General features: G+C 35.6%; 1 protein-coding gene across 3 annotated transcripts in view; it reads right to left on the bottom strand.

The window, feature by feature from the left end:
* Positions 1-22873, bottom strand: part of LOC145681054 (uncharacterized) — a 221069-nt gene that overhangs the window by 40814 nt on the left and 157382 nt on the right. Inside the window, exon 4 of one of the 3 annotated variants that reach the window (XM_081752399.1) lies at positions 6851-6943. The exons of the other annotated variants lie outside the window; for them this stretch is intronic. Within the exon in view, the coding sequence (XP_081608525.1) occupies positions 6937-6943 (7 nt within the window). The 3' untranslated portion in view covers positions 6851-6936. Of the gene's footprint in view, positions 1-6850; positions 6944-22873 lie in introns of those variants that run through there. 3 annotated transcript variants of the gene reach the window in all.

The raw sequence follows: 22873 nt of genomic DNA, 5'->3' as shown, positions 1-22873 counted from the left end.
TTGAACCATCTGAGAAAATTTCAGAATTTTGAAAGATGGTGTTTTCGAGATAATGGCGCCCAAAAATGGCGATTTTTGAAAATTTTACAATTTCTCGAATTTTTTGCGACAAAACGCTTGCACACAGAAGAGACACAAATATTTTCTCTGAAACTGGGTAGCTAGGTCTTACCAACCGCGAAAACAGAGTTTTAAAATTCGAACCGAAAGTGCTCGGAAAAATTCGCAAACTTCGACTTTTCAGATAAATTGACGTTCATTTGTTAATTTATGTACAAAAAGATACGCATGCGCAAACCATACTATAATAAAATAAAGTTTATTTATATCCCTATGTACATACCACAACAAGAATTATAACTCTACCTCTCTCCATAACCGAATGATGAGGCTCCGAAGTTGACCATTTTCAATGTCTTCTACAATTCATAAATTGCACTCCCCGTCTTTGATGGCCCATTACTTGGCGGGAAATTTTTTTTCAACAAAACAAAAAAATATGGGTCTCTTAAAAACATGTCTAGTTGCTATAAAAAAGTTTCAACAATATCTGAGATGGTGATGGTACATGCTCTGCCTGAATTGAAATGGACGGCACAATATATTGATTTTGAGTTTAACGTCCCGTTCAGCAACGAGGCTATATGAGACGTGGACCTACTGATTTACGTGGAATCCGAACCACATGAACTCCCGCCGGGAATTGAACCCGGGACTCCCACGCCAAAGGCGCGTACGGTAACCGCTTAGCCACGATATATATATATATATATATATATATATATATATATATATATATATATATATATATATATATTTGTGTGTGTGTGTGTGTTCAAGGTGAATGTTTCTATCTTTGTTGTTCATGATTTTACTCTTGAAAACAGTCAAAATGTAAGAATTTAGTACCTCAAACAACTTGGATTCATTGATGCAATTGATTTCTAATATAAGTAAATAGTTATTTAATCACGGTGTTTAAAATATGTGTAGCTGGTTGACTTAAGTGAAAGCAAACACACTTTTACAGGTAAAGAAAATAATTTATAGGTTCATGCCTCTACTTAAAAAGGATCTTTCTCTTCGTATGGGCAGCATCAAACTTATCCACACCTTGTTAAAGATCTAACGATTTAGCAATTTTCTTCTCAATACAAAGTAACACTATTGAATTGCGCATATAAGTCTTTAATCTTTTCAAAGGAGAGAATGACCTTTCACATGTAGCACAAGAAACTGATATACTCACAGAGATGATATCTAGCTTGTAGGTGTCTAGGAATGCGTTTCTGTAGACACAAAGAAGATCAACAAAATTCGTCAAGGAATCAGCTTTGGTTTCCTTCTCGTCTTCATACAACTTAATTATGTTTGGGAGAATTTTGAATTCTCACTTTAATGTTTGCAGATCACTCCATAATGCTGGGCCATAGGCTCGACAATGTTGTAATTTAAAAAGTTTTCACTTTTCGGATGTAGAGTGGTGATTGATCTGATGATTTTGCTTCATGATACAAAGCGGTTTTCCATATCAGTGATTGCCTATCAATAGTAGGCAGAAAAATGTCTCTTGGTTGATATATTATCTTTAGAAAATTCGTTTTCTGCATCCAATGAAAGAAGAGATTCATCCAAAATGAATTTGTGATATTTCGATGGCGGATATCTAGTTTGTTTCCACGAGGAACCCCTATATTCCATGTTTCCGGCTCTGGAATTCGAGACCATTTTCTTTGCACACCTCCAAACATTCTTCATAAATTAGTTCGAATATTGTTCTTTGAGAGTCATATTCACCAGACCTCATCTTGGTCAGCGTTTGAACTAGTGTATCTACAAGAATCAAACCTTCTGACATTTCTGCATCTACTTGAGATAAGGCGAAACTCAAAGTTACAGCATGGCACCAGTAATCTAAATTTTAGCAGCCCGAAAACATTCCCTCGTGTATAGATCACACTAATTTTCCGGATGGAATGATGGGGGTAAATAAATATCACAAGTTCCAGATTTGTTTTAATACCGCATGATAACAGAATGTGTTGAAAACAGATTTTATGAAAAAAAAAAGAGGAATAAATGGATATGATAATTTGTAAAAAAAAAGTGATAGTGCTTAAGAGAATTATAAGAAAAAACCTTGAAAATTAATCAGGAGGTACCATTAATATGCTTTACCTTTGTTATAATAACTTGTCCTAAGGGACAACGGTGATAGAAACTAATGAGACTTCATAATTGCAAAGAAAATCATAAAACACTTAATTTGAAATTAAAGACTGATAAACTTTGGTAATAGAATGGGGATTCAGGCTGGCAGATGGGGAGAGTGAAAACGGAGACAACAGAGACGTTCTTTTTTTTTTTAAAAGCCATGTGCAAAGATATTAACCTTGGACTTCGGGTGAGAGGTTACCATATACTCATGTGAGTTTCAATTGCTACCACTTGTAAAAGTTAGCTAAGAAAGACAGTCTGAGCTTTCTAGTTTTAGTTGTCTAGCGCAATTAGTTTTTGTGACAAGTAACTCAGATATGCAAATAGTATCATTAATATCATCTTGTATATGTTAGAATTCTCTTTGTGAAGACAAAATTGTAATTAAGCATTTCGAGGTAGAACAGGTTCTTTTACTTAACTTCTACAAAGAAAAGATTAGAACCTACCTCTTATGCATAGATACGACAGCGTGGGATACTGTCGGTCTGTAAATAATATAATCTGAAGTCATCTACTATATCTAACTAAATATAGTTGATTAATCATTTTCATTAATCAATAAATAGTTGTTTGGTAGATAAACTCTATTATTATTATTATTATTATTATTATTATTATTATTATTATTATTATTAATAATAATAATAATAATAATAATAATACCAAATTATTTAATGGATGATATGCATTTGTACTATGTCACCATAATCAATGGAAATTAATTACTTAGTGTACGAAGACTTCTTTCGTCCAACACAAGTGTAATGTTTTACTGCAGTGCATGTTATTTGTAAGTAAGCATACCATATTTTAGTATGACTTTCAACATTGAAGCGAATGAGAATACCGACTGATTTTGCTATTTTTCTGGTTCTTTTTAAAAACAAAGGAGATAACTAGATAAGGGACAGAGGTTAAAATGAATGTACAGGTGGTGAAGTCAATGCAAGCACCCCACAAATTTCTGTGAATTAGATCTTGCCGTACTACAAACTAAAACGAGTAGAGCTATTTTATTCGGAACGCAGACTATTGCAGCGGTATTCTGCAGTTCGTAACTTTGTTGTCGAGAGATGTTTTGGAAGTAGTTTCACTTGTAGCCACTGCCAACTCACCGTTTGTCAACCTATAGCAGCATCACTCTGTGTAGGAGAGCCACTAGGGGGGTCAAGAATTTGAGCAAGGGAGCCTGGCCCCCCTTGGCTCCGCCACTGATTGGCAATAATAATAACGATGCCTTAATAGCAACCCCGAAGGCAACACGTAAAATAAATCTATATCACCATTTACTTTGGAAATAGGGCTTAACCGGTATATTTGAATTATCAAGCATTTTCAAAAGATCTCTAATCCTAGATTTAAAGAATACGACAAATATTTCTTTTTTTTAACAGACTGCATATCAGGATACCTAAGGTTACACAGAATGAAACAGCGAACAAGTTTGGGGCTTCCGCATTATTTCATAAAATTTCGAAAAAATAATCATTGAGCATTAAAATTAATGCTGTGTATGATGACAACTTATTTAAACTAAACGTAAATACACGTATGTATTTACTTTTTCAAACTAAAAGTAAATACACATCTTCACTAACTACAGGATGTATGGGATTAGTATGGTTCGCTTTTTAAATGTTTGAAAAAAACCTTATCATACACAGGGTGATCTGGGAGTGGCCAACCCCTTTAGTTTCAACAGTATAGTGTTAGTTATGGTAGAATGTCTGTACACAGTTACCTTTAAGTCTTAAGAGTCTTCAGAGTTATAAACTTCAGTATGATCACCATCCATTTCGTAAAACAGCTGAATTTTGCGCAAAGTTCTCGCAGATGTTTTGCGGAGATACTCCGGAGTCACAAGGGTGAAGGCGTGTTCCACAGCTGCTCGCAATTCAAACGTTGTGTGATATCGAGTGTCTCTTACACGTTGTTTTATGAAACCCCAGAGAGCATTGTGTGATGTCGTTAGATCGGGACTTCTTGGAGACGAGGCAAAGGGAGCTGGTGAAGACGCATAACCTATTCCAATCCAGCAGGAAAGATCTGATTCAGGTAATTGCGCAAATGAATCGCGAAGTGCACTGGTGAGCTGGCATGGGTAGCAATGTTGCCAGACAATGCAAGACAATATTACCAAATAAATGTAGGCAAAATCTAAAACCGTCAGAAAACACCAATTAGGGGTACGCAGTAGAGGTCCCGGCGTTCATCCCAATGGGAAAATTTTGGCCGTGGGAACGTTCCCACGGGGCTTAAACCGGTGTAAACTAGTATGTTGCTATATGGTCATGCTAAAGGATGCCTACCAGATGTAGAAACAAGATGAAACATGCCTTTTTCGTGTTCTTGTCGTGTATTGGCTAGTTATTTGAATCCCCCAAACTCCCACTCCCTCCTGCGAAGAACGTAAGCGGAACGTATGTGCTTGTGTAGATCATTCTGTTAGCAGCTGTTGCAAAGGAAGAGATGTCAAATTTAAAGATGTCATCGTCAATGAGTTTATTAGATAAGCTTAATAAACCATCAATGGTACCCTTTACAAAAATGCGAGATTTGGAGATTGGAGTACCATTCCGTATTGTAAACTGTGAGATAATTACAACGGTATATGGCAGGAAGGCATGTGTGACATTTGAAGGAGGTGAAAAAGTGATTTTACCAGGACGTTGTACTGAAAAATTGGAAGCAGATAATGGTGCATTATTAACGTATTTACAAAGTGGAAATGTCTGTTTAATATATAAAGGAATGAAGATTAATGTATCTGGGCGTAACATGAACGATCTTGAATTTACTGAACTGGTATACTCATCGTAAGTGTATGGTGGCATGTAGAAACAAGATGAAACCTGAATATTCCTCTTCATGCATGCGCAGTCATCTGTATGCATAGTGTTGTTATTCTGTGTTGATCAGCTACTGGAGTAACATGCCTTTGAGTGCTTGTGCATCAACTATGGAGACGAAGAAAGAGTACTTGTTAAATATGGAATATGGACTTGATTCAATGAAAACCAAATTAATTTGTATTTGTCTGGATAGTGATACATTTGAGCCAGTGATTCGTGTTGGTAAAGGACTTGTTTTTGGATTGGAGTTAAATTTGGCAGAGTGGGAGAAACTTTTACATTTGACCCCGTTTGTTACGGACTATTTAAATTCTCAAGTGGAAATTACATTCATAAAATCTCTAGGTCGAAAAAACGAACTGGTGGTGCGAAAACTAATGGGTGAAAAATTAGTGATGTTAGAGAAGAAAGGAACACTTCATGCTCCTCGAAACACTGTGTACTTAACTTCAAGTGATTGGCTTTATTTCTTGGAAATATTACCGTGTATTGAACATGCTGTGAAAAACAGTAAAATTCGCAGTGTTGTGCTACGTGAATATTTTGACTTGTGTACAGATACTATTCGCAATCATGTACAATCGCAGTGTCTTACATGCAGAGGACTTGCCGGAATCCATACCTGTGTTGATGAACAGAGTATTATTAATGGTATGAACATCAGTTTGACAAGTATCTCTCTTGATAAGAACAGTGATGAGAACATTGATGGTGAAAGATTAAAATTGGAAATGAGAGTACTTTGCAAACAAAAACTCATAGACTCAATTATGGCTGATTTATTTGATAGTGTACAGACAAAGCCATGGTGGGGGAAACCGATACTCAACCTTCGATGGGTATCAATGAAGTGAACGTCTCTTCATAAAGAAGAAGAAAATTTATTTGTTGTTTCACGTATACTAAACAACGTAATAACAAATGTAATAAAAATATATATAGTGAAAGTGAAATGTTTTATTTTGTGTGTGTTATGTGTTCATTTCATACACCTCAATATGATAGGATTTTTAATTAATGTACTATTTTTTATGATAAGAAAAGATCCTAACATATTTTTCCTCGTATACTATAAGTGATATGTATAATAATAATAATAATAATGAATTCAAATTCTTGAAAACGAATGTTAAAATAAAAGTTAGTATTTGAAGTTATTATTATTATTATACAATTCTGTCTTAAGTATGATAGAACTTATTTATTTTCTTGAAAAGAACTAAAATAATTAATAAATTTTTAAAAACAAAGTCCTATCATAATAATATTGAATTCACATACTTGGTTTAATTTACGAAAGAATAACTGATTAAGTATTTGAATTCATTATTATTATTATTATTATTATTATTATTATTATTATTTAGTTATGTGATTACATCATTGAATTAAAAATCAGTTTTAGATTTTTAAAAAAAACAGTATGAAATTCTTTAATTCAATGAGTTAAAATTATGTTTTGTGAGATGTGTATTTAATTACATAATTGATCATAAAACATGTTCATTAGGAAATGGAAAAATAAGAAATAAAACATCTGTTTTCAGAGAAAAAGAATACAAGTATTTATTGATGTTGATGAAGATATTTACACAGTTAAAACGACGGTAAGTATAGTACATTTTTAAAAGACAGTACGTTAGATATTTTTATTATCCAGTTGATGATAACTTCACAGTCGTTATATACTGCTCAGTGATGCTGTCCATACACACGTACACAGCTGTGTTGTTTTTACACATACACAGTTCATTGTTCAATTAATGGTAACTTCACAGATGATACTACTGCTGTTAATGATGGTGAAACGTAGATAAACGTTATTATGTACAATGATGATGTCCATAGACACGTTGACGATCTTTTATTCTCTGAAATGAAAAAAATGAAAAACATAACTTAAAATTTATTTTATCTATAATCATGAACAAATAAAAAACAACAAATGATAATATATACAAACACATTATAATAAAGAAAAAGAAGGAGAAATGACTACCTGCAATAATAATAGCTAGAATTTTATCTATAGTAAAAAAGTATTCAAAACAAACGAAGAAGAAGAATGAAGACATCATGATATGTATACAGAAGAAATGATTACCTGTAAAATACAGCAAGAGGCTATCATTTTTTTCTGGAGTTGATGAGAAAGTGTAATGAAATTCATTGAAGGACTTTCCTTTAGCTTAGAAGCAAAGGAAAAGGTATGAATAATGTCCATATACGGACGATTTCAAACTTTGAATTTTTTTATTATTAAATGTATAAGAAATGGAATTTCTATGTAGAAATTGAATATGTTGCATTACATATGGAGGAAACCCAAATGTATCGAAGTAGTGGACACGTCCATCAGTATGAATATATACGGAAATCCAGTGTGTGCCAAATTTGTTCGAGGGATCTGTATTTATGATGATAGCTGCAGGTAGTGGAACATGTGTTGGTAATTGATTGGCTGCATATACGCCAACGAAATGATTGTGAAATAAAGAATTTGTTTGCAAAGCATTCAATAAATCTAGGGTAGAGGACATCATGTATAAAAATGCAGACATGTACATATATGATACGGTATTTAAATAACGTACCTTTAAAAATCCATGATGATGTTGCCCTGATGATCCACTTCTAAGAGAGATTGGAACTCGCCATATGTGATGCATGAGACAGGTGCTGGTAGAGGATTCTTAAAATGAACTTCCAGACGAACACATCCATGTTTGATGAGATTCCAATGCTGCGCAGCGCTGGCTTCTCCATCTTGAGTAACGTCGAAAACAAAGATAGTGTATCCTTGAGGAAAGGCAAGACGAGGAATATTGTTGCCATGATTGGAAAAGTGAATACCTGATCCACAGAATAAGGTATGATATGAGGAAACATAGAGGTTGTTTCCGAAATTCGGCTGTAAAGGTTTTGAGGGTACAGGTTTTCCATCAATGTATAGAGAGAAGAAATTGATGTCAAAATGTTTGAAATGAAATGGATTTGAAGTTATTGTTCCTGTATAGGCATCATTTTGAGTAAACGCCACAAGCACTCGAGTTGGTAATACTCCCATAAATAAATTATAAATTGTTTTTGATTGATGATCCTTTGGGATGACGAATTACTTCATTTGCACTCTTGTGAGAGGATATTTGGCTGTTGATTGTAGAAACTTGTTGTGCGCTAGTTTTATTGCAGCACTAACATTAATCTTTTAAATATGTAAAGCAGCGTCTAAAATAATCACTTTAGCCGCATCAGATGAATCACTAGCGATGAGACAAAAGTTTCGCTTTGCAGGAATTAACTTGATGCGTAATTCTACTCCTTGGATTAAAAATTTATCCTGATTAAAAATATCACAATGAAGATGTCGAAACATGTCGAGTTTTGCACTTTTTGGTAATTCATAATGTTGTTGAAATCCTGTTTTACCACTAGATGTTGCATTGATATGTCCAGCAGTATCTTGAAACCAGAATGCACATTGAAGATTGGTATTTTTAGCAGAATTATCATAATTTAACAGTTGTTCGATGTATGATCAATATGGATGATTATGAGATGGAAATGAAATCAGTTTGTTATTTAAATACACTTCCACTTCGCTCAACATAGAATTTAAAAAGTCATTAATAGGATCCACAGGTTTATCACTTTCAACAAATGCTGATCCATCAGGCTTAACAATTTGAGCTTCAATGTAAAGAAGACTATGTGGAAAATCTATGTATTCATCACTTGTTCCTGGCATGACAAATTCTATAGGGGCATTATCAGCTAGCGAACTGATTAGTTTGTATGTAACAACATGATTATCCAATATACTGGTTTGCGTTGGTAATTGTAGAAAAAATATCTAGTTCACTTTTTACACACTCGCAGGATTGATGATGTAAGAAAGCCATGATGGTGATGGTTTAATCAAAGATATCGTGCGATACTTTCCTCTTCTCATACTACTGATTTTTCTTTCTTTTCTGAGTACGTTTCCTCTTGCCCTTCTTCTTGCGCTTGATGATGTGTAATGATGAAGAGTTAAAGATGGAATGGTGTGTAATTCTTCTTTTCTTGGGTTGATATCCACATGCTAGCATTAATTTCAGTTTATTCTTTGCTTTGTCTTGCAAGACAGATCTCGCTTCACCCATTCGTTGATGAAAGGATTCGTTAATAGGTTGTTTATCGACGATGACATCAGTAATAACGTTTGCTCCAGATTTTAATAATTCCTTTGCTACTGTTTTATCTCCTTGTTTTACTAATGGCATGACAGAACGAAATAATCCTTCAAGGAAACTTCCAATACCATGTCCAAGTTGATAAGGAGATCCAACATAAACGTTTCCAGTTCCAGAAGGAGCTTGCTTTGATAATATTGTAAATATGGATTATTCATATTTATTGATGTTGACGCACTGGTCGAAAATGTAGTTTAACGCATACAGTTCCGAAAGTGAATGCCAGTGGAGAGCCTGTACTATCTCTTATATCTACTTTGATGTGTTCAAAATGCATCTTCTCTATAGGCACATAATGAGGAGGATTAAAAATTTCTATAACACTACTTTCAAACGTATGATTCACAGGATTCATATTTATGATACGTAATAATGGTGCTACTGTATCTCCAAGAAATACAGATTGAGTTATATCACAATACACATACATTATAGATGGAAGTCCTAAACGAAAATTTGGAATGCTTTATCCTTGTTGCATATCCTTTAAATCAACGTTTGGTTCAAATCCCAACATAGCACTAACACTTGGTGATAATACAACGTCTACATCTATGTCTTTATGAAGACGTCGTATAAAACAGGTATTACTCTCACGAGTATAGGAAATATGTAAATTTGTGAATCTGTTGTACGTATTAATTATCAATTCTGATATGTCAGTGTAATAACGTACAGAAATAGTTACAAATTTCCATTCATCATTTTTTGCAGGTTTGTAGAAAATTTTATTATTTTCTTCATTAATATTGAATGAGGATAATAAATTTCAACAATAGCCACTTCCCACTTTTCACGGAATTCCATTATTTGATGAAGTTTCGTAGTGTATGATGTTAAGGTGTTGTGAGGAAAATATTCCATAGAACTATTACTGGGAAGCGTAACGTAAAAATCTGTCAGGCTCCATTGTCTATCTCAATCTTCTTTACGGATGATGCAGTTATCCAGGAATCGAAAGAAGGATATCCTTTCCAATGAACAAGATATTCTTTTATGCTGCCTTTTCTTCATGTACGTATGACTTTATCTATGTAAAACGTCTTTGATAACGCCACAGGTTGTAATTCCTCTCTATAAAATAATCCATCCAGTAGTTCCTTGTTTAGATCTTCAATTTCTAAAACAGGTTAATCTCTTGGTATTATCTTCTTAACTTTAAATATTTAACACGTCCAGTTTTGCATGTATCCTTTTTCAAATGTACGTTTAGTTTTACTAATTCGTACTGTATTACCAATCTTAAGATGTTTGAGAAATTTGGATTCTTCTTCTTCTTTATTTTATTATCATACTGAGTATGCCATACTTGTAATAGGTTATTTTGAGAAACATATGCAGGTGACATCTTTATGCTTGAATAATAACTTTCATTGTATGATTTCACAAGAAGAGATAATAGATTTAAATAATTATACGTTTGATACTTTGTAAAATACTTCCACACTTTCTCTTTTAGAGTTTTGTTAAAACGTTCTACAATACTAGCTTTTATATCAGGATTATTAGTTGTATAATGTTTTATTTTGTTGTCCTCTAAGTACTTCTGTATTGTTTTATTAGTAAACTCACTTCCTTTATCTGTTCGGAATGTAATTGGTTTTCTGTCTTTGAACACAATTTTCAATGCTTTTAAGATAACATTTGTACTTTTAGATTTTAATGGCACAGCCCAGGCATATCGACTGAACACATCTATCACTGTAAGAATATAACGATATCCATCATTAAATTTATGAAGAGATTGAAGATCATTAATATCACTTTCCCACTTACCATCAATGTTATTCACTACATAGAAATCTCTTTTAAAACGACGACGTACTGGTTTGTGTAACGTATATGTTGTTTGTTGCAGTAACTATTTTCTTATACAATGTATAGGAATTTTCTTCTTTGTAGCTATCCACAATATTTTAACCGTTGGAAACGATGCAGGATGTGAAGGGTTGTAGTAAATCTTGTTTAACTGTTTGTTTGTGGTTTCCATCTTGACCATACGGGACGTTTACATGCACGTTTTCTTTTCCTTATAGGAGATACTCCTTTTTCCTTTTCTTCTGCTGCTTCTTCTTCGTCGTCTTCTGGAAACGATTTCAAAGGTATTTTCCCTTTGACGATGATGCTGCTGGTGATGCTTTAGTTCGTCGTAAAATATATGACAAACGTTTTGGATTTCCAATAAGTTCTTGAGATGTGTTATTAGAAGATAAATAATTACAAAATTTCTCTCATCCCGGTGGATTCGTGTGTTTCCGGAGTCGTAACACATCAGAAGTTAAATCTACAATGTGAGATCCTTCTAGTTTATCACCTTTGATGTAAACAATTCCTTTATTATCCCACGTGATATTATCATCATGTTTCATTCTATGTATTAGTAGTTCAGCTCTTTTATGAAAGATTTTGGGTATAGATAACAATATTTCTTCTACTTCAGGCTTCTCTGATTTTGTTGACGTAATCGAAAGTGTCACAGGTTCTTCTTGTTTTCGTATTAAATGTAAATATTTTTGAAGAATATTATTATATTGATTCAACTTTTCTTCATCACTAAGCGATGATAACTGTAAAATCTCGTGCATTTCTTGATCCAAATTAGATTCACGTTTATCTAGGGCTGATAATGATGATGCTGATGTTTATATACGATTAAGAACTTCAGGTTGAACTAAAATCATCATCTTTGTGTGTTCCATTGCACTAACGGAATAGTAAGCTTGATAATGCACCAGTTAAAATAGGAGCTAATAATGCCAGTAAGAATCCACCCTGCTGCTGTACTAATAAATGCTTCTTCTTCTTTTGGATGGAGTTTCCTTTCTTCACAAGATATGGAAGCGTTCTCTTGTATCGCTTTAATCTTGTTTTCTGTGTCTTTGTAAGAGGTACATTCCCCTTTAATACATTATAACAATATTCGCAAATACTACGAATCACTGACGAGTCTGCATTGGCCACTATAGCTTTACGTAATTTAGGATGTGCTTTGCTCAGCGTACGAAGAAGATCTCCAAGCTCTACTCTTCGAGACATATTGTCAGAATGAAAAAACACAGTTTAAAATTATCATTATAAACACACCTTATATTTCGTTGGAACATAAACGTAGTGATAAATATAACCAGGATAGATATTTGTTTGAAAACGAAGTTCATCTGGCGCATCATGTTTTAAATCAATACATAAATATCCATATGGTGACTTTGTTGCGACGTTGAAGCTTTCTTGAAGAAATTTTGGATTCTCAGGAGTTAGTTGATAACTCAAATGTTTGTGATTTATCTCTTGGATTTTTAAATAATACGAGATAAGAACAATTCAAGCTCATATCTCTGCTTCCTTTTCCCTGATGAAATATGTTTTGTGTAATAAATAGTACACTAAGACTTCTATGATGACAACCCTTTGTAAAGAAATCAACTATATTTCGGTTCACTTTATACATTTGATCAATAATAATAAGATGTGGTCCAGTTTCAGGTAAAAAGTCTTTTGTTCCAGGTAATCCTTCAATTAATTGTACTTTTGTAGAAATCTCTCTGTATGCATTTCGCCATTCTCCACAGTACCAATAAATACAGAATGACGAAATGATGTATTAACCATACGGGAAAAATTGGACAGGAATCGTATTACAAAGGAAGTTTTTCCACATCCACTTGGTCCGGCAACAATACATGAAAAGGGATGTTTCCACGTCGTATCCATGTTAAAGAGTATGATCATTTATTCTTCATACGTATATTTATAAAGGGCCTTATTACATTTCTCTTCTTCTTTTGTTACAAGTAGGTAGACATATGGAAGAATATCATATGAATTTGGTATTCTACGACGTTTTATTTAATTTACCATATAAACTTTTGTTTCGGGCATGCTGACGATAGTATGCTCTTTCCTGCGGCAAATTGCTTTCTCATTGGTAATTTTGACTTCAGTGGGACGAGATTCTTCTTCTTCTGCCTCCTCTTCATTATCTACTATCATTTCCTTCATTACATCAAAATTTAGGTGTTTTCCCAAGAATCATAGTTTAATGACAAGCCCCGTATCTTGCATACTAGAAATTCCTTCTTCGTACTGGAATCAAAAATACGTAACCCATAATTCTTGGGTCCAGCCGAGACGTATTCTGAAATATAGGCCTCTTTACCATACTCGAGTACTTAATTTGTTAAATCGCCTAAAGAGTCACCAGTTGGAATTGTACTTTCACCCGGTTTTTGCGTATAAATGAATGAATCAGTATCAAAATATAATACTCTTTTTTGTAGTTGTTCTAAATACTTGTACAATTCTAATCTTGCTTGTGCTGTTGTGTATACGGCTATGACAAGGTTTACTGTTGGTAGTGAAACAGGAATTTCATCTGTGTACTGCCAATATACATATATCATATCATCATTTACTGGAAATATTTGATGAACGTCTATATCATGAGATGTTAATTTTTCATATAATTCCTTGGGGTCATTAATAATGCTTACATGATCCATGTTCTAACGTTGCCCACATTTTCTCCAAAATGAATTTAGCATAAATTTAGCTAAACTCGTAAGTGCTGGATTATGTTGAATTTTATTTACATTTAGACGTATTTCTTCGTTTTCATAAAATTGCTGAATGTATTTCTCCTTTAACTCATCTGTTTCACACCATGATGGCCATCCACTAGCTTCCGTTTTTGCTTTTAGAAAGGTATTTATGTACTCTGCAAATGAGCCGCCACCTTTCTGTTTCTTCATCATATGACCAGATTTCATGAATATCTATTATTTTCTATCCTTTTCCTAATGCTTTTCTTCATCTGCTACCCACGGACCATGTAGAACTCGGTCTTCATCGCTGTGATTACAAGATGACTGATTTAAGTCATCACAACATGTACGGCAAAGTTGAAGCATCAATCTATCATTTGACTTGTAAGGGGGTACTGGTTGTAAGAGATTTCTTGGAGGTAGAATACTTAGTTTAACTAATCCTTCTACTTCTTCAATGATGGGAATATTTGAATCTCCAGGTAGATAAATAGTAGGATAACGAATTGGAAATGTCTTAGTCTTAGAAATATATGGGTACAGCGAAATAACATTCTTGTATTCGATTGTTTCTCCTTCAGATTCTTGTGCTTTATGATACAAACGTATGACATTCACGTCCTCCATAAAAACCGTCACGAGGATTTAGTGGTGTTTTCTTTGTATATGGATGATTACTAACATACTTCTTCATCTCTTCATTTCCTGCCAATTGTTTTTTAAATTCACAGCCCCATATTTTGTGCACTTCACAGCCAAAATCTTGTAATTTTTGAATTTTCTTTGTTGCTTCATATCGAAATTCCAAGGTATCTGTAGCATTGTTATAGATGGATTTATCTCTGTCGTTAGGGTAACAGAAAATGCAAGCATGTACTCACATCCCTCATATTACCACACGTGTATTGGTCCTGTGTTGAGATCTGTCCATACACCATCTACTTTCATTGATGTTATTCGTTTTTCCTTACTACGAGCAGCATTGGTAATTGGTATGTTTCTTGTGTTTTCTTCCCAAGGTATCCATTGTACTGCTTTAACTGATTGGACATCTCTCCATCGATACCCGTTCTTTGGTATGATACCAATCGTATTTTCCTTTAAGAAATTTCTTCGATACAGCAAGTTACATGCACTGGCGACTGTAATGCATTCAAGTAAGGGATTTTCATTTGTTTCAGATTCAAATATTCATAAAGGAAATACATGCTTGGCGTAATACTTCAACATTTTGTACACAATACTAGATGAGTTCTTCTTTCATTTTAAAGGTATCGTCTCGATGTTCAGTATACCATTGAAGAAATTTGCGTCTTTCGTCTACTTTTATGGTATCTGCTCCATAATATCTAATGTCTGGAAGTGTACCTTCATATCTTTGGTTCTCACGTAGATTGAAAAAGTGTGGGAAATATCCTTTGCACGATTGAAGATTAAATGCACCACTTAATTTACTTAAGGGCATAGGAAGAAAGCTTAGTGAATCAATGAAGGTTACGTTCCCTATTTGAAGAGATAGAATTTCGCCCCATTCATGATTATTTCTGGAGTCCAATTCATCTTCTCAACCATGGCCTTAATGATGAAATGTGCATCATAGCCCTTAGAGTTGTGTGAAATACATGTTACTGATTTAATGTTTGGACGGCGTTTTTGTAAATGTTTTAGAAAGTCTTCTATTACATTTTCTCTGTCAAATATATTTTCTCGTTTTCCACAAACGACACAATCATTTTTTATGTTGTTGTCTTCATAACGTCGATAACATGCATGCTGACTAACCAAGACATTAGGTGTATGCTCATATATGTTTGCGTCCTCATCTTCTATTTTCGTATCTTGTGTACATTCAATATCATAAAATACAATCATAGCTTTTTTCTCCATGATAATTTTTCCATTGGCTTATTTTGATTTTCTTCTTTCATTCACTTTCAAGTAACATTCATGATTACGTGGCACTGTAGTATAGCAAATATTGCAATACGTTATTCCATATACGTGAGATCCTTTTTCTTTCACTACATACACATTTCACAATGGAACATAAAGGCTTTCCATTTTGATAAGGAGCCGACTTGTGATAATCATATCATGACTGGCCATTAAATTCTCGATTACAATCATTGCATGTAATATGAGCTTCTCTAAAGTCACATGGTGGCTTCTGATGACAACGATAACAGCTGTACAATGTTTCAAATGTTCATGCTTATTTCATATTTCTTATGACAACTTTCGCAATAAAATTACAGGTAAAACATGCTGTCAAGCTTTCAACGACGTTGTAATGGTTATCTATGAAGAGTAAGTTTAAAGGTGTTCTCTCATTATCACTTGGTGGTGCTTTAAACATAACATCACTTCCTGAAAATCCCCTATACACTGTAATTTTATAATCCTTTAAGTATTCCTGAAATTTACCAATTTCAGGAATTTCACCACCATTATTGAGATCTACATCAGCAGATTCACATAGGTCTTCTGCTTCTTTTTCAATTATATATTTATATTATTTTAAATATCTTATGTATTCGGTTTGATTTCTTCCCTGGTATTTTTTTAATCCAATGGCCACGACGATTGCATGTGCTAAAAACCTTGTACCTTTGTTCTTAATTGTAACAATACCACGTTTTGCCTTTACATATTCCTCGGTATTCATAAAATGTTGTTTCAATCCACCTTTTCCTCTCGGCATGCGTACATGATGAAAATTCACGATGCAATCTTCAATTATAAGAAAAGCCGCATTACTTTGGAGTACTTTCTCATAACTTGCCCATAGAACTTCTGCTGAGAGATTTCTTGCTTCTCTGAACGCCAACCAAAAAGGACAATGTCCTTCTCTCTCATTTGAGATTGTTGTTCCTACGTAATCATGCTGGTCCATATTACGTAGCAAATAATCTATTAAAACCCGTAGACTTGTTTCAATTTCAGTAAAAGGATTTTCCCCTGCAAGCACGGGGGCCAGACGGAATGTTAGCATTGTACCCTCCATATTGTATCTTCTGTATTGTCTTCTGCGTTCTTCTGTTATATCAAATCTATTGTTTTCATCATTACGCCTGTTATTTCAAAATCCTACTTGTACATTTGAGTTTCGTTCTGCTTCAAATACGGATAGCAATTCGTCCATTCTTTTTTCTATTTTGTCTAAATCGATTTCTATTTTTGTATGTTCTGTATTAGCCTCTGCTAATATTTCCATAATTGATGGATATATTACTTCTTGTACTTCTTCTTTCTCAGGATTAGGAAATAAATTGTTAATCCATTTTTCTAGTTCAGTTTCGTAGAACCCATCTTCTTGTGTCTTCTTCTCTTTCTCATTGTAAGTCTGTCCTATTATTTGGGAAAACATTAGATTTAGCAACTCTTCTTCTTCTTCTTTTCTCCTTTCTTCGACGTCGTCTTCTTCTTTCGCTCTTTCTTGTAACTATTTTTAATTTGTTCAATACGGTCGGATGCTTCTTCTTCTTCAGTTATCAATCTATTACCTGCACTTTCCAATATTTCTAATAGTTCTTCTCCCTCATATTCTTCTTTTTCTTCTGCAATTTGAATTTCATTCGCTGCATATTTTTCTTCTTCGGTATTGATTTTCATCTCTTCTTCTTCTTCTATTTCTATGTCTTCTTCTACGTGTTCTTCCTTTTGAGTTCCTTTCTTCCTTTCATCTTCTTCTTCCTTCCTTTCATGATGATCTTCTATTCCGATTACGGCATCTATTTCTCTTAGAAGAACTTGCGTCTCTATTTACTACGATCTCTTCTTCTTCTAGAGCTCCCTCGTGGCTAAGCGGTTAGCGTACGCGCCTTTGGCGTGGGAGACCCGGGTTCGATTCCCGGCGGGAGCTCATGTGGTTCGGATTCCACGTTAATCAGTAGGTCCACGTCTCATATAGCCTCGCTGCTGAACGGGACGCTAAACTAAAAATCAACTCAACTCTTCTTCTTCTATGTCATTAATAAATGCGGTAATATCTTTTAATAAATCTTGTGTACATTTGTTTCCATTTTTACCTCAGATGTATATACGTAATGCAAAAAAGTATATATTTTCCAATATGTATATGTAAATAGGGTACTAGTATACATGAGACCGTCCCTGTTTTCGGTGCTCCAGGATACTTCTTACCCTTGTATTACGTAGGAAAATGATGGTATTTCGTGTAAAAGTGGTAACAAAACACACAGGAAACCCAGATCATGTTGTATTCAGACTCCAATATAAAGTGTGAATACAGACTGATCTGCGTTTCTTCTGTGTTCTATTACCACTTCTACACGAAATACCATCAATTTTCTACGTAATGCAAGAGTAAGAAGTATCCATGTGCACAAGACGTGCGTTAAATCCCCCCCAGCACACACACAGTCATACATAAAGTACAAGGGCACTACAATGCATACTTAAGTACAAGGGCAAAATGTGAGGAATGAAAGTAAAAAAAGAGAATAATGGGCAGAAAGCATTAATTTTGAGTCATCAAATAGTGGGAGGATATATTCGGGCTACTTCCAGTAGAAAGTTGTGAAACCGCGTTTCTAGGGATACTTTTCCCTGAACAGAAAGGAGGCAAGGAGTCCTACGAAATGGTGTCTTTTGTTTTCATATCTAGGAATGCTGTCCTTAGCGTCTCGCCACAACCGCTCGATATTTTGCGTATGAGCGCCAGTAACAGGATCTACGAAATTCAGGCTACGATTCACACTGAAGTGCTGAGATCCCACCTCAGCCAACCTATCACATGACTTCCAGCAGTCGCTATGAATGGTTGAACCAGGTTTCACCCACTGCTGAAGAACGGTCAACAGCTTTTCAGCACTTCTGTCCTTCACGACACACATGAATACATTCCCTGAACCAACCTCATAACCTCCAAAAACCCAGGTGCCATCGATCACACGACCGCAGTGATTTTTCCGTCTCCCGAACTTGGATTCATCTATCTGAACTGTTATTCCTGGACCACCAAGTTTAGTAGAGTAATCCATAGCCCAGCACACGCATACCTCACGGCAGAAATTAAACCAATCGACACATGTTTTTCTGCAGATCTTCAGATTCGTAATAGCATTACTGATGTTTAAATGACTATTCAAACACCAGTAACCCATAAGTCGCATCACCGTTAAAAATCGAGTTTAGATCTGGAAAAGAACGTTCCATTGAAAAGCGAGGAGGAAAAACTGCACCTCGTCTTCCTCCTCGAATTTCCAATGAAACGTGTTTTCTGACAGCGAAACATGTTCCTTTCCCTACTAAAAAAAAAGCATCCCTACAACATCCAGGGCACAATTTACTTACTGGTAGCAGCCCATGTTCCTGTAGGATTCCGATGCTTTCAGTGGCTTTTTCCTTCGTCGTAATTTCAACGATGTAGTATTCACTTAAAGAACAAGAAACGCAGCATGGCGTTACCATCACTATTCCGGCCATGTTTCCTTCTTTGTCGTACTACTGCACCATCCTGCTATCTACCGGAAGAACAACAACCGCTGCGTCTATGTGCGCAGACCCTTCAGTACGCAATGGCATCTGGATGGAGAACACACCTGTGGTTAGAGTTACAAGATATAATCGGACCAGCAAGGAATTTTCCTCAATTTATAAGAACAGCTTTTTGGAGAAGTAACCTAAAATATCATGACAGAATGGTGCTAGCAACCTTCGGTTACGTCAATGGGGTACACCCTGAACTGCTCATAGATGTAGTGCGGGAACTGGGACCGCTAAGGAGCATTGGCGTCTCTGGCATGTAAAATTTGGGGGGGGACATCAAAGGAAATGATCTAACTGCTAGTATCTCAGTGGAATTTTAGATTGTGTCACTTCAAAATATTGGGGGGACGCGTCCCCCCCGTCCCCCCGCCAGAGACGCCCATGCTAAGGAGAAACCCAGGGGCTGAAAGAAAGATAAGAGCCCTATATGACTACTGGGACGACGAAACCAAAGGCCAAAGCAGATCAAGGTTCTTCTCTTTTGACCTAACCATCGGGTGTGTGACCGACCTGACTGGTGTTCCAAAAAGAAGACCTCAGAACTCGTAATTCAACAAGTAAATACAAAGAAATATTTTTCTCTTACGTAATTCTAAGCATAAAAAAATAACAAAACTTCGCGTTGCGTTCTCTTCACGAAAACCTGTACGAAATGACCCCCAAAGTTCCTTTCTATCTGCAAACACCGCTAAGCAATCATGCTTGACCTGGTACTACTCGATACACCTCAGTCATTTGCACATCACTAAACTCCAATGTAAATAAGGGCAGAACAACAACAAACAGGTACGTTATTTTTTATTTTCGTATCACTCGAGAAGTAAATGGAAGTTGCTTTGTTACCCCCTTTCTAAGTTCGTAGATACTCAATGAATAATCCCTAAAAGTATGAGCGTCCAGTTCCTTCTGAAACTCTGACGGTCTTACGTATACTATATCCACCACAAAAAATGTATTTGACAGTAATATCGTCCGTTTTACAACTCAAGGACAATATTTGTGGGACGTTAGACTGAAATATTTCTCTCTCTCTCTCTCTCTCTCTTACAAGGGTATGATGTCTGAATGATTACGAATGCTATCACTTAACTCAGTATATTTTTATTCCGTAGCAAATACGGAAACTCAATTTAAAGGGGCGTCAACCCCCCTAGATGATGTGTTATTCAGTTCAGAGTATCATCATTGAACACAACGGCCCGGAAAACTATGAATTTGACATTAATATCGTTCATTTTAAATTATTTTTACGTGCCTCGATACCAACCCTGAAGACCCCAACTTCAACCCCCTTAGATGGTATACTAACGAGTTCAGAGTATAATTATTGAACACAGCGGCCCTGCATGAGTGTTGTGGTTTGACCTCTCTCTCTCGTTTTATGGGTCTTGGTTGCTCGGTGATAGAGCGTTCACCTCTGATGTATGGGGGTCACAGGCTCAAAATCCTGTTCCCACCAAGTGAACTTTGTGGTGGACAAACACCGTGCACATGGAAGGTCCCAGGTTCAAAATCCTGTTCCAACCAAGTGAACTTTGTGGCGGACAAACACCGTGTACGTGGATTTTCTCCCACTTTTTCCGCTCCAACATTTTATTCATTTATCATCATCACCGTCTCCATTAGCATAGCCGACATAACTGTGGAACGTATAACTTAAAGATTCCCATTAACATAATCGTCATAACCGTTGGACGTAAAACTCAAAGATTTCATTTCATTGTTTCTCTCGTTCCACATTTTTATTCTATCATCATTCACTTAGGGGGACACGATGTCTTAGTACTTGGGGGGTCCTTGAGGGCGTCGTTTCTGACCATATTTTAATACCTTTTCATCAGGGGTCTAGGTGGCTCAGTGGTACAGCGTTCACCTCTGGTGTATGGGGGTCACAGGTTCAAAATCCTGTTCCAACCAAGTGAACTTTGTGGCGGACAAACCGTGTACGTGAATTTCCTCTGGGCTCTAGCGTTTTCTCCCACTTTCTTCATTCCAACATTTCATTCATTTCTCATCATCACCGTTTCCATTAGCCTAGACGGCATAACTGTGAGACGTAAAACTTAAGGATTTCCCTTTAGCCTATTCGTCATATCGTGGGACGTAAAATGAAATGAAATCTTTGAGTTTTACGTCCCACGGTTATGCCGGTTAGGCTAAAGGAGACGGTGATGATGAGAGATGAGTGAAATGAAGAAAGTGGGAGGAAACGGGAGAACCGCGAGAAAACCCACGAGCACGATGTTTGTCCACCACAAAGTTCACTTGGCGGGGGCTGGGATCGAACCCGGGACCCCAAGCACCAGAGGTGAACGCTCTACCACTGAGCCACCGCGCCCGCATAACGTGGGACGTAAAACTCAGATTTCATTCCATTGTTTTTCTCGTTCGGGGGGTCACAGGTTCAAAATCCTGTTCCCACCAACTGAACTTTGTGGTGGACAAACACCGTGTACATGGAAGGTCCCAGGTTCAAAATCCCGTTCCAACCAAGTGAACTTTGTGGTGGACAAACACCGTGTACGTGAATTTCCTCCTACTTTCTCCGTTCCAACATTTCATTCATTTCTCATCAGCACCGTCTCCATTAGCATAGCGGAAAGAACTGTGGGACGTAAAACTCAAAGATTTCATTCCATTGCTTTTCTCGTTCGGGGGACGCGTTTCTGACCATATTTTGATACCTTTTCATCGCGGATCTCGGTGGCTCAGTGGTAGAGCGTTAGAACTTTCATTTGACACATCCTTGTAACTTCTGAACTAATTTTAAGAAAGTGCTGAAATTTTTTATTGTGTAAATATCAACAGGGGGATATTGTTTGGCACAACCTATGATACCGCAAGTTTAAGAGTGCTGCCATCCAGGATAGCGTTGCATTTTTCAGAGCACATTTGATTATATTTCAAATCTACATATTAGAGGCAGGCATGCAATGCCATATGTTATAGAGTGTCGCATGTTAAGAAGTATTTCAGTAAACGTAAAGACGTTCACAGGAATTTAATGTGTTAATAAATTGGGAAGAAATGAGACAAATTGTGAAAACTGCTCTTTTTCTTTTTCAAATGGCGTTTGGAATAATTACAATAAGTTTTCGGAGTTACATAATTTTAAATAGGGTTGAAAACTTTAATTATATTAACCATGTTTCAAGAATGGTTTGAGATTTGTAATTGCTGGAAACGGTTTTGTAACCTTCACATTCATAGGAAGCCGTCTATGCAATGGGTAACGTATTTATCTTAGCAGCTTTCCGAAATAAAGGTATTTGAAAAGAGAAATATTTCCTCTCTTGTAAGTTTGTCATTATTTATTCGAAATCCATCATATCTTGATCGTAATATTAGACACTACATTACTTCGGACGTGCATTGCATCTTGTATCTAATTTGAGTTTACTGCTGTGGAGGTAACCAAAATTTCAATGCTTAATACTGTGTCTTCCTTACTTTGCAACATTGCATAGCAAGTGTATCACTGTATCTTTTAGATATAAATTTAAAATATGTAATA

Source organism: Thermobia domestica, chromosome 3, assembly GCF_964235325.1.
Source record: "Thermobia domestica chromosome 3, izTheDome1.hap1.1, whole genome shotgun sequence".
NCBI lineage: Eukaryota > Metazoa > Arthropoda > Insecta > Zygentoma > Lepismatidae > Thermobia > Thermobia domestica.
This window is presented reverse-complemented; position numbering and strand designations above follow the sequence as displayed.